This window comes from Gadus chalcogrammus, chromosome 5, assembly GCF_026213295.1.
Source record: "Gadus chalcogrammus isolate NIFS_2021 chromosome 5, NIFS_Gcha_1.0, whole genome shotgun sequence".
Classification (NCBI taxonomy): Eukaryota; Metazoa; Chordata; class Actinopteri; order Gadiformes; family Gadidae; genus Gadus; species Gadus chalcogrammus.
The window spans coordinates 22,973,993-22,987,033 of NC_079416.1; the positions used below are offsets into that span (position 1 = coordinate 22,973,993).

Here is a 13,041-nt window from a genome sequence, read left to right on the forward strand (position 1 = left end):
TATTGCAAATACCAAAAAGAAAAGAAAGGCTCAGTGGTTTATTTAATATTGTATCTTCTTGTGTTTGAGTTTTGTCATAATGTTTGGGATGGACTTACAGGAAAATAAATCTTTTTAGAAGCAACAACAAACAGGGATCGGATCCCAGGTCTGAGGTTCAAGGTCTTTCCACTCCTCTGGCGAACACACATTCTGGTTATTCTGCGCACAGACTGAGCCGACAATACAGAGAGGCATGATGCATGCTGGAGGAGTGAAGACCGTAAAGGTGGTTTTCCAGCAATCCTCAGTCCGCTCCAGAGTTGTTAGTTTGGATCGGGACGGACGAGCTGATAGCTGAAGACCTTCAAAAGATGAGCCCTGCGTTCCGACTGTACTCCGAGCGTCTTCTTACTCATCAAAACCCCCAAAAGTTTCCTGTTCCCATTTTGTAACAAACGCCAGTAGTGTCGCCAACCGCTTCCTGACTGAGAAACGTACGCATATCAGCATATTATCAGCGATAAATAGAGCGACATATATAGGAATAAATATCTATATATATATCGGAGAAAACTATATATATATATATAGGCTATATATATAAATATATATATATAAATACAATAATATAATATATAATATGTTGAAATATATATATATGAACATATATATACATATATATACATATACAGTATATAAATATATCTATACACATTGGCTATATATATATATATATATATATGTGTGTATATATATTTGAGCTGACAGCTTGGTTCCATACCCCACTCCCATGCCATCCGGCTGTGGGCGGCTCCACACACACACAGACGCACACACACACACACACACACTCACACTCACACTCACACTCACACGTTCATGCACGCGCACGCACACGGTACGATAGAGTTCGTGTCACATATCAGAGATTAGAAAGGACAGTGAGTCAGCTTGTAGCGAAAGACTGTGACTGCCCATGGTGTGTGTGTCGGTGTGTCAGCCAGTATGTGTGTGTGCGTGTGTGTGTGTGTGTGTGTGTGTGTGGGGGGGGGGGGGGGGGGGGGGGTGAGGAGGCAGGAACACTCTGTGCCAGTGTGTGAGACACGGTCTCATGTGAAGAACCAGCTCAAGGTCACACGACAGATATGATACATCTGAAACAATTAGTGCTATCGCTTTGTCCACCCCTTGGACACACTCACACGCGCGCGCACACACACACACACACACACACACACACACACACACACACACACACACACACACATAAACATGCGTGCACACACACACACACACACACATTAACAAAATGTGCAGCTGCAGTCAATTTTCCATTAAACAGCTTACCTACTATCCCCCATAAACCAAAAAAAGCCCCAAAACACAAGATAGTAGAACGCAGTGATAACATAACAATAACGTCAATATAAAACAGATTACCTCAATATGGAGCTTAGCGTGTGAAAGATAGACCCTCACACACAGACAGACAAGTCATACATTTGGTTAAAAAAGGGAATATATTTAGGGTTCAGGTACAACTTTCTCCTTGGGAAAAGGCACTGGTTTGGTGACTAAGGAAGAAGACTTACCAAAGAACGAGCTTAGCCTGTTCAAAGCTATAATCACTTCACCTTTATTACAGAAATTCAACACAAATGCACATTAATTGGAATACAATAAATAACAAAGCAAAAAACATATGGTGTGGTTTGGCTCACCAAGTGAGGTTTCAAACTCTTCCCGAACCGTCGTTTGGGATATTATTGTTTCACAGATCAACATGTAGAATTGGGGTTGGATCTACTTTCTGTCACTTATTAATTTTTCTTATTTCTTATCATTACACGTCTTGTAAATGTGAGCTACATTTCCAAGATGTAGGGTGGAGGGATCATCTGATCTGATAAAATAAATCATAGCCACCTCCAAAAAAGATCCTGCAAACTGTGTGTGTGTGTGTGTCTGCCTGTCTGCCTGTCTGTCTGTCTGTCTGTCTGTCTGTCTGTCTGTCTGTCTGTCTGTCTGTCTGTCTGTCTGCCTGTCTGTCTGTCTGTCTGTCTGTCTGTCTGTCTGTCTGTCTGTCTGTCTGTCTGTCTGTCTGTCTGTCTGTCTGTCTGTTCGCCTGTCCGTGTGTGTGTGTGTTTGTCGTGTGTGTGGTGGCTCAGGACTGGATATCTGCCACAGAGAGTTTGAGAAACAGCCAGCCTGGTGAAATGTCTCAACTTATGCTGTTTCAATAATTTTGGATAAGTGCATCTTTTGGTTCTAATGTTGACCGTCTTGGGCGGAACTCAAGAAGTCGCATGACACTGTTGAACGTAATCGTACAAAACATCATGGAAATTCAAACATAAACATACAACTGCCATACTTTATCTTTATCAGTACAATACATCAAGGTGTTAGTTATTAAAAGAAAACACATAATACCACAGAAACAACCCTCGGATATCAATTTTACTTCAAGTTCCTAAGGGTTTGCTTCTTCATCTTTTGTAAGTATAAAAATATAAAAATAGTTATATAGAAGACCGTTTCACAAAGTCCTGAAGCATTCGGGCCGAACTAAATCAGTGTTCCTGTGCCTTGTTGTGTCTGCCTAATCAAAATGTGTCTTTCAATAAACCTTTTGTCTACGTGTGTGAAATCATACATCCGTGTGTGTGTTCAATGTCTCATCATCCTCAATGTGTCACTGTACATCACCCCCCCCCCCCCCACCCCTTCCACTGAGTCCATTCCACCATCGTCACGGCAACACCTCTTATCTTTCCCACCCATCGCCGGCGCGGGCGACGACATCGGCGCCCGCGTCAGACGTGTGCGGTCTTGGCGTGGCTGGTCGCCGCGGCGGCGGCGGCGGGGGGCGGCTGCTGGGGCTGGTGCCCCCCCTTGGAGTAGTAGAAGCGGTCGTTGTTGTGGTTGTAGGCGTTGGCCCCGGAGGGGGAGGAGGAGGAGGAGGAGGAGGAGAAGGAGCAGCAGACGATGAGGAGGCCGCCCAGCAGGGTCATCACGGAGCCCACCCAGCCCACGTACAGCGAGTAGCCGAAGGAGCGCAGGTCCTGCTCACGGTGCACCCCGATGGGGAACCACACCGTGGAGACGGCCGCGCACAGACCTGGGGGGGAGAGGGGGGAGAGAGAGGGGGGAGAGAGAGGGGAGAGGGGGGAGAGAGAGGGGGGAGAGAGAGGGGGAGGGGGGAGAGAGACAGTGGGAGCGGGGAGGGATGGAAGAGAGAGGAAGGGGGGAGGGAGAGAGGGGGAGGGAGCGGGGGGGCGGGTAAGGTGGAGGGAGAGAGAGGGGGGAGGAGGGAGAGAGAGAGGGGGGAGATAGAGACAGAGGGCAGGGAGAGAGGGGGGACAGGGAAAGGGAGGGTTTAGCTACTAGATATGTGAACATGGTTCTCGGAAAAACTGAATACCGCAAAACAATTCACTGTGGAAAGATAAGCGAACACGAGCGTAATATCATCCCTGGAAGAACAACCTGTAGTGGATAGGAAGGTGAGTGTGTGAGTGTGTGAGTGTGAGTGTGTGTGAGTGTGTGTGTGTGTGTATATCACAACAACAGACTGAAATAGAACTCCAACAGGTTTGGATGTAAAGTTATACTGCTTCAAGAAAAATCTAATCTGGGAAAAAGATAATTTGCTCCAAGTTAAATTCACCCAAATGGGCAGCACCGCCGTGAGCTACGTGGAATATAACAAACAGCTCGGCCCATGGACCCACGCCCCTGCTATCGCTAACACCGCTATGCTAACGCTTACGGCGCTACGATAGTGTTAGCAAAGCGGAAGCTATTAAGTATTGATAGCTTCCTGGGAACTAAGGAGGGACAATGCCCGATCAATTGACCTTTGACACTGCGCTCACTCTGAAACATGACGCGGAACAGAAACATGATCTCACAGAACAGCCGTTACAGGCCGTTTAGAAAATCGGCCTCTGCCGACATCACTAGTGGGCGTGTCCACCTAGATGTGTGACGGATAGATGAGCAACGTTTGCTACAGTCCTCTGGGTAGGCTGGTAGGCTGATCTATCCAGCACACATCTAGGTGGACACGCCCACTTGTGATGTATGAAGAGGCAGATTTTCAAAATGGCTCTTGATGACTAATCACACTCATACCTGATGGCATAATATGGGACCTTTAAGTATAAAGTGAGGAAAATGATGACGAGAAAAGGCACCCTTGTCATGAAACCTAAACAATCAGCTGATGCAGGTCAATGAGCTGCACACTGTCTCCACGAGGTTATAGCAACAAATAGATAGCATATATGATGTGGGATGATGTCTTTTGTGTAGCTGCTGTGCAACAGTTAAGACATTAGAAAACTATTCTCACTACTCCCCCCACAAAACATTGTTTCGCTGTTGTGTATTTGTTCTCCCATAAAGACTCGATCACTGATAAGTATGAACAGGATTTATTTAAATAACGACATGGGAATATTTTGGATGGTAAATCTTTGGCATGAGCCCCGTCACTGATCCAGGGTGACGTGCGGACTCGGCGTATCCTGCCAGGACTAGCAGGGGCGGAGCCTTCCCCTGGACAAGTAGACTGAGGCCGACCTGGTGGTGGTGGGGTGGATGGAGGTGCGTCGAACGAAGACCTGAGCAGCAAAGACATATGTTAGACTACTCTTTATAGAGCAGGTGTAGGCAGGTGATTGGTAGCTGGTGATTGGTGATTGGCGGCCAGCCGCGCGTGATTTGAGTCCTCCTGGTAGAACTACCAGCAAGCTTACATTTCTCCCATAAAGACTCGATCACTGATAAGTATGAACAGGATTTATTTAAATAACGACATGGGAATATTTTGGATGGTAAATCTTTGGCATGAGCCCCGTCACTGATCCAGGGTGACGTGCGGACTCGGCGTATCCTGCCAGGACTAGCAGGGGCGGAGCCTTCCCCAAAAGAGAGGACGTAGGCCTGCGCCGGAAATAGGTGATAACTCTGCATGTCCTGCCGGGACTGGCAGGGGCGGAGCCGACCCCAAAAATAGAATAGCGAAAGGAGGTAATGAGACCATACATACCCGCGTAGAAGAAGTGGACAAGGATCTATACTGCTTCTGGAAGATAAAAGGCATACCCAATATACGACATATTAAGAGTCAATCATACATACCATAAAACGATACGCTTAAAACCGTCAGCGAGATCGATGAATCACGTAAAAGCAGTTGACTTGAAATACCTCAGCGAGATCAATTAAAATTTAGAGCACTCTGCAGCTGTTACGCAGCGAGCCACGAGTGCTTTCGTGCTGTACCAACTGCCGTGGTCGAATCACTCTCCGGGGTCGCTGCGTGACCTGAGTGCTTTCGCGTTGAACCACCGATGTGGTCAACGAACTCACGAGTGCCCTTGATGTGCCACCGACGTGGTCACGCACTCACCGGTGTTGTTGCAGCAAGTATTGTGAACTTTCATGTTGAACACCGACGTGGTCAACGAAATCACGAGTGCCCTTGATGTGCCACCGACGTGGTCACGCACTCACCGGTGTTGCTGCAGCAAATATTGTGTACTTCCGTGTTGAACACCGACGTGTTCAATGAACTCCGAGTGCCCTGCACTTGAGTGTTTGATATTATGCCACCGACGTGGTAATTAAATTTGCATGTGCCCGAGTTGTGCCCACCGACGTGGTCAACGCACTACCAGGGTTGCTGCAGCGAACGTGGAGTTCTGAGTTGTACCGCACCGACGTGCGCAACGAACTCACGAGTGCTTGGGTTGTTCCCACCGACGTGGGCAACGCACTCACCGGGGTTGCTGCAACAAACTAGAGTTCTGAGTTGTACCGCACCGACGTGCGCAACGAACTCACGAGTGCTTGAGTTGTTCCCACCGACGTGAGCAACGCACTCACCGGGGTTACTGCAGTCAAACCATGAGTATTAGATAACGTGCCACCGACGTGGTCATACTCACGAGTGCCCGAGTTGTTACCACCGACGTGGTCAACGCACTCACCGGGGTTGCCGCTGCAACCTTGAGTTTTATTTTCCTATGTACGCCACCGACGTGACAGCGAACTCAAGAGTGTTTTCTAGATGATCCACCGACGTGGTCACACTCGCCGGGGTTGCTGCAGGTTAACCTGAGTTATGAAACCGAATTTTGCTTTATGAATTTAGTACCCGATAACCACCACCGCCGGTAGTTGCAAATAGTGTTGCTTTTGGCAATGAAAATTATGACTAAGAGTCGTCATCAACAAACCTTTATCGCGTGAGAAAAACGAGACTGGACGCAACGTGGATGCTGGGCATGTGACAATAGCAGTGATTAAATGCATAGTACAATATAGTTGGCGAATAAAACAAGACTAAAAAGTGTTTTACGAAAATAAGACCGCTAAAATGTCTCTTCATTTTCGTTGACCTAAACTAGGCGATAAAGACTTATAACGTTATTTTGTTCGACTGGAACTTCAACTGTTCCAGACATAACATCAATTTTCAACCATTTACCTTATTTAACAAAACTACGCACTTGTAACTTCGATAATATCTAAATGGAATTACGATAACACTGGAAAGAGTATGAATGTAACTAAAACTAATAAAAACTAAAATGACAGCTTGACACAAGACTAGACCAACACTAGAAAGGAAACGGGCCACCAAAAACAGCTATGGTTGCAAACGTGTGAAACCTGTCTTAACCGACGTTAGAGAGCATCGTGTGCGCGTGAAGATAGAACCTTGAATTCTACCGGATGTAGGACGTCGAGTTCTGTGTTGTACCGCACAGACGTGTGCAACGAACTCACGACTAGTGCCTGAGTTGTGCCCCAGTTGTGCGTTGACGTGGTCAACGCACTCACCGGGGTTACTGCAGTCAACCATGAGTAATAGATAACGTGCCGCCGACGTGGTCATAGTCACGAGTGCCCGAGTTGTTACCGCTGCGCTTTGGTCAACGCACTCACCGGGGTCGCCGCTGCGAACCTTGAGTTTTATTTTTTCCATGATATGCCACCAACGTGACACCGAACTCAAAGGGTGTTTTCTAGATGATCCACCGACGTGGTCGAACTTGCCGGGGTTGCTGCAGGTTAACCTTGAGTTATATAGCCGATTTTGCTTTATGAGTTTAGTACCTGATAACCACCACCACCAGTAGTTGCAAATAGTGTTGCTTTTGACACCGAAAATTATGACTAAATGTCGTCATCAACAAACCTTTATCGCGTGAGGAAAACAATGCTGGTCATATGACAATACTATAATTAAATGCGTAGTGCAATGTTGTTGGCGAATACGAACGAGACTGAGTGTTTTTACAAAATAAGACTGCTAAAATGTCTTCATTTCCGTTGACCTAAACTAGGCGATAAACTGTAATAACGTTTTGTCCAAACGGAACTTCAACTGTTTAAGACATAACATCAATTTTCGACCGTTTACCTTATTTAATAAATCTACGCACTTGTATCTTTGATGATACCTAAACGGAATTTCAATATGTTGCATATTCTTGAAAAAAGTTGTCCAATCCCGGGATGCTTTTAACTGACTTCATTTATTATAAAGTCGGCGTGTTTCGGTATGGTAACTGAAGCTTAACGGAGGGAATTGTATCTAACGCGTGAGAGAGGAAAATACCGTGATCTACTTCAAGCCCCCGGGCATAGGCCCGGGGTGGCTCTCTGCCGTCTACCTATTGATCTCTGGCCTCTCGAGTTCGAAACCACCCGCTAGAGAGGACGTCAAGTGGGCGTGGCCTAGTGGGCGTGGCCGGGGTGACGTAAAGGCTTCGGCTCCTTCTGTGGTGGAGCAGCCTTCAATAACGTTTTGCTCCCCTTGTGGCTATGTGAGGGAAATGCAGCTTCTTAAAATACTTATCACATATCACAAGAAAGAGTATGAACGTGTCTAAACTAATAAAAACAAAAGTGACACCTTGACACAAAGACTAAGACTAGAATGGAAACAGGCCGCCAAAAACAGCTGTAGTAGCAAACGTGATAAACCTGCCTTAACCGACGTTAGAGCATCGTGTGCGCTTGAAGGAAGAACCATGAATTCGACCGGATGTAGGATTCGTAAGCTGTGGAAGACCGCCTTCCCAGCCGTTTGATAGACACGACCGGCAACCCTTGTTCAGCTTTTTAGATGAAAAATGCCTTGCAGAGAAGGTGACATCAGCGAAAGTTAGGCCCCGTGTAGGGGAAAAAGTCTGAGTAGGAGACGTGTACGCATTTGCGCATAAACCCAAGAACGCATAAACCCGAGAACGCATAAACCCGAGAACGCATAAACCCGTAGAACACATGAACCCGTAGAACACATGAACCCGTAGAACACATGAACCCGTAGAACACATGAACCCGTAGAACACATGAACCCGTAGAACGCTGTGAGAAACACTGACTCGAGTAATATGTTAAAATAAGGATGAAAACTCCCAGAAAGAGCACACTAATCTATTCAAAATATCGAGTGAGTTGGAGTGGCCAACACACATAAATAATTGTAATACACCAAAATTGTTAACTGACATACATGGCTAAACAAGCAAATGAAAAATTAAATACCCCGTGTAGGGGAAAAAGTCTGAGTAAGAGACGTGTACGCATGAACGCATGAACCCGGGAACGCATGAACCCGTAGAACTGTGAGAAAACACCGTCTCGAGTAATATGTTAAAATAAGGATGAAATCTCCCAGCTCTGAGAGAGCACACTAATCTTTTTGAGATATCGAGTGAGTTGGAGTGGCCTACACGCGTAAATAATTGTAATAAGCCTACACCAACATTGTTAACTGTCATACGTAGCTAAACGAGCAAATGAAAAATTAAATACCAACGCGACTGAAACTATTAACAATAAGACTATAAATAATAATATAAAATGATACCATAATGTACCCGTTCTTTGTCTTTGGATCTTTTGAATAAATTGAACGATATGTGAATCGCATTGCGAGCAGAGGAACGTGAGAGTTAGTGAGCGCAGCTGAACCAATCTAAAAGGCCCTTCGTCAATAAAAACCTTTTAATAAATAATCAGTTACCACAGTGCCTAAAACCCATCAACTTCATTCATGTTAAAGTGAAGGGAAAAACCTCAGACACAAGGAGTTAACCGAACAGTGCACGGTATAAAGATAATTATGAACCTTTGATTGCGAACGTAGAGTTCTGTGTTGTACCACACCGACGTGTGCAACGAACTCAATGAATTCAACCGGATGTAAAATCCGTATGCTGTGGAAGACCACCATCCCAGCCGTTTTGACGCTGCTTTATTATCGCAAAACATAGTTATACGTTAACGCCGCCATGCTTTGCCCCACAGAACGCTAGCTGCTACGATAGCGTAAAGCTCGAACAGCGCAGACGACTCTGACCCGAGGGCGAACGTACCAGCTTCGACTGGCCATCCCTCAGCAAAACATTGCCCTTGGAATAAACCCCCTAACCCAACCGAGGGAGCCGCAACCTGAAGCTGGACTGTAGAGCTGTGAGAGAAAATACGCTGCGGGGGCTAACGCGGGGACTGCAGTAGCCATGGTAGCAGGGCACGTGCCAGGTGCGTAGCCTGTGAAGGCGGAGGAAGCCGAGCCTGATGGTTGCTGGAGTAGAAAAGGCGCCGTGGCGACCGACGACAGCGGGTTGGGGGCCTGGACCCGTCCGGGAGTTCCGCATGGCGTTTCGACGGCGTCCATCCTGGCGCCAATGCTTTGCACCAACTCGGCGAGGGTTTGTAGAACCAGGCGGATGTCCGTGTTGGGAACTTGTTGGTGGTGTTGTTGAGGATACCGGGGACCGAAAAAAACGGCTTTCTGCGCTCGCTTGCCGGGACCAGAAGTAGTAGGCCGACCAGCACGAATCCGAAGTTATAACCTCTTGGTGTGTATTAACCGACGTAGCAACTAAGCGACGAGATAATCAGAAGCACAGTAAAGCAGCAGTATGCGTCGAACGAAGACCTGAGCAGCAAAGACATATGTTAGACTACTCTTTATAGAGCAGGTGTAGGCAGGTGATTGGTAGCTGGTGATTGGTGATTGGCGGCCAGCCGCGCGTGATTTGAGTCCTCCTGGTAGAACTACCAGCAAGCTTACATTTGTCATGTTTGTGACGGGCTTCGGCAGTGTACCGATTTATTCCACCAAAACAAATCTGCACACTGCCGAGAGCACCACTCACGCATCCACAACACACACACAACAAAAGCGAATGTCCTCGTCCTGGCTGACCGGTCGGTGGTCCCTCTGAAGAGCTCCGGGTGGGCTGCAGACGCTCTGTGATCTGGTTCCTACCGCCACTCCTCACACCATCCACTTATTATCTCAACCACGTATCAAAGCATTCCTGCTCCATGAAAACACAACTCACTGCAGAGCGCGGGCCGCGCCCCCCCCCCCCCCCCCCCCCCCCCCCCCCCGGCCACCCCCAGATGTGTGTGAGGAGGACCGTGTGTGCGTTGGGGTGGGGTGAGTGTTTCCAGCGGTGCTGGTGTCGGGAATAGAACAGGGTGTGGAGCGCAGTAGGTGGAGGAGGAGGTGGAGGAATGTTCATGGAAACTGAAAGGGATCGGTCCCCACAAAACATGTGCTTACCGTGTGTGTGTGTGTGTGTGTGTGTGTGTGTGTGTGTGTGTGTGTGTGTGTGTGTGCATGTGTTTGTCTAGTTTGTGTGTGTGCATGTGTTTGTGTGAGTAGTTTGTGCAGGGGTGTGTGTGTGTGCGTCCGTGTGTTTGCGTGGGTGTATTCCTTGCATGTGTGTGCGCGTTGTGTACTCTGCAGGCGTGTCCTCCTGTGTGTGCGTGTCGCGTTGTGTCTTTGTCCTCTCTTACCCACAAACAGGAAGCAGAGCCCCCCCAGGACGGCGCGGCGGCTCTTGGCCTTGGGGGGCTCGCCCAGGCTGATGCAGGGCAGCGACATCAGCAGCAGCACCACCGCCAGCAGCGCCAGGGTGGAGGCCGTGATCATCAGAGCCCGGGTGGTGTGGATGTAGGCTGCGGACGGACGGACAGACGCACCGTGACGCTCGCACCCGTGAGATAGAGCATTGGCTCTCAACCTGTGGCACGCGTACCTCTGGTGGCACACGGCGCCACACGGCGCCACTTAGTGGTACGCAGAGGTGTCACTCTGGACGTAATATCAGAACACTAGTGCGAATGGAAATACATTAAACCATGATATCAGTAAGATGGGGTTTAAAATAAGTTAAAGGAATACATGTGCCTCCTGCGTGAGCAGTGTGTAGCTGAATAGGGCCTCAGGTCTACGCTAATGTATTCTGCTGTATTTGATATCATCGGTCATAATAGTGTTACTAGGGGAGACACACGACAAGTTTGAGAACCACAGAGATAGAGGAACGTTTACGGTACAGAAGACTCTAGAGAAGAGGAGTGCTGAGTAGAACAGAATAGAATTTAATCTAATGCAATAGAGTAGAGTAGAGTAGCCCTTTGAGGCTGTGACTGTGATTAAGGGATCTACTAATTGGATTGACTCGAGAAGAATAATAGAAGTGAATAGAATTGTATCAAATAATAGAGCGAAGGTATGCACACTACCTCTAGGCCTACTACTCACTACAAACACTAAAACTCGTTTATAACAAATCAACCTAGTTTGTGATCTGATTCCTATAGCTACTCAGCAATCAAGGTTATTATTATTTCAATGACCTATTTCAATTTGGGATGATAGGGGCTGCCAAATCACCTGATACACAGGTGTACTAAAATATGTTTTTCTCACGCAGACATTCTAAAGGGAATTGACTTCCGTTCCGTAAGCATCCCTAGACGAAGTCAACAACTGGAAACAAACCGAGCAGCGCCTACCTGGCAGCTCCAGGATCTGGGTGAGGGGCTGACACTCGTAGTGAGCGGAGGACACCGAGCACTCCGCCCAGGGACCCTTGATTTTGCTCTCTTCGGACTTCTTGCAGGCGTTCATGCCGTATTTACACATGATGACCCAGTTGTTGGTGGAGGTGGCGACCAGGATGCACAGCCACCCGAGGCATCCCATAAGGAAGCCGCCAACTTGCGGACAGGCCATGGATCACAGAAGATCGTTCACTAAATACACGGAGTGAGAACAAGAATAAACGAGACTCGCAAATCCTAACCTCGAAAAGGGGAGAAAAAATTAAATCGTTGTAAAAGAAAGTGATGTAAAAAAATGTTTACAAGAGAATCCAATCCAGTAGTGTGTGATCGCGGTGTCCAGTTGACAGAATAATTATCTAGTCAGGATTCGTTGTGACTTTCTCAAGGATGATGTCTGCATTCCACCGGCCCAGTACTTTTATATCAGGGACTTGGTTGATGAAAAAAAATACTTTCGTGAAGCGTCAGCCAATCAGAGTCTTGGGAATAACTATCCAAAAGAAGAAGGACGTCGTTCTATCAATCTCTCTGGAAAGTGGTCTGCACTTACCCTGCCTCGGGCCCGATCATTCTCAACCTTTTAGAGCAGTTGGTCGGAGACGAATGAATCTAAGGAGATCTGGCTCCATCTACTGGTCATGACGGGTATCGTCAGTGAAATATAAAGTATGGACACAGTAAATGATGATGACACATGTAGCCCTAACCATAAACCTAACCCTGACCATAACCCTAACCCTAGCACCGCCGCGCTGCTCAGCATCGTGTCAGCCTCCGAAGGATGACCAGGAGAGGACCAGGTCTCAGTGGCGGTTCAACGCCCAGTTAATTGGGGGGGCGTAAGCACACGCACACGCACACGCACACGCGCACACACACACACACACACACACACACACACACACACACACACACACACACACACACACACACACACACACACACACACACACGGGGGCGTAAGTAACTGGACGTTGAACCGCAACTGAGACCTGGTCCTCTCATGGTCCCGGGTGAGGTCATCCTTCGGAGGCTGACACATGCTGAACAGCGGTCAGCAACCCGCGGTTCACCGGGCGGCCACACGGGGGCGCTGCGGTCCTGCTGATCCCTTCAGCACCAAGACCCCGTCACAACAGTAGACCAGAACGCATGGAGTCAGCCTAT

At 47.7% G+C, this 13,041-nt stretch overlaps 1 protein-coding gene across 1 annotated transcript; it reads right to left on the reverse strand.

Annotated features, from left to right (window-relative positions):
• Positions 1-1,503: 1,503 nt before the first annotated feature.
• On the reverse strand, positions 1,504-12,599 carry LOC130382626 (claudin-11-like). Its single transcript, XM_056590480.1, has 4 exons — positions 12,175-12,599; positions 11,824-12,063; positions 10,819-10,980; positions 1,504-3,103 (listed from the first exon to the last, which is right to left on the reverse strand). Exons 2-4 carry the CDS (start codon positions 12,041-12,043, stop codon positions 2,799-2,801), a joined length of 687 nt encoding a protein of 228 aa, XP_056446455.1. The 5' UTR covers positions 12,044-12,063; positions 12,175-12,599; the 3' UTR covers positions 1,504-2,798.
• Positions 12,600-13,041: the final 442 nt, after the last annotated feature.

Excerpts from the sequence above, each read along its gene's own strand:
- LOC130382626 (XM_056590480.1), bottom strand. The coding sequence starts at position 12,043 with ATGGCCTGTCCGCAAGTTGGCGGCTTCCTTATGGGATGCCTCGGGTGG. Across the intron at positions 10,981-11,823 it reads CCAGATCCTGGAGCTGCCAG|CCTACATCCACACCACCCGG; the intron begins GTAGGCGCTGCT and ends GTCCGTCCGCAG. Across the intron at positions 3,104-10,818 it reads GCTCTGCTTCCTGTTTGTGG|GTCTGTGCGCGGCCGTCTCC; the intron begins GTAAGAGAGGAC and ends TCTCCCCCCCAG.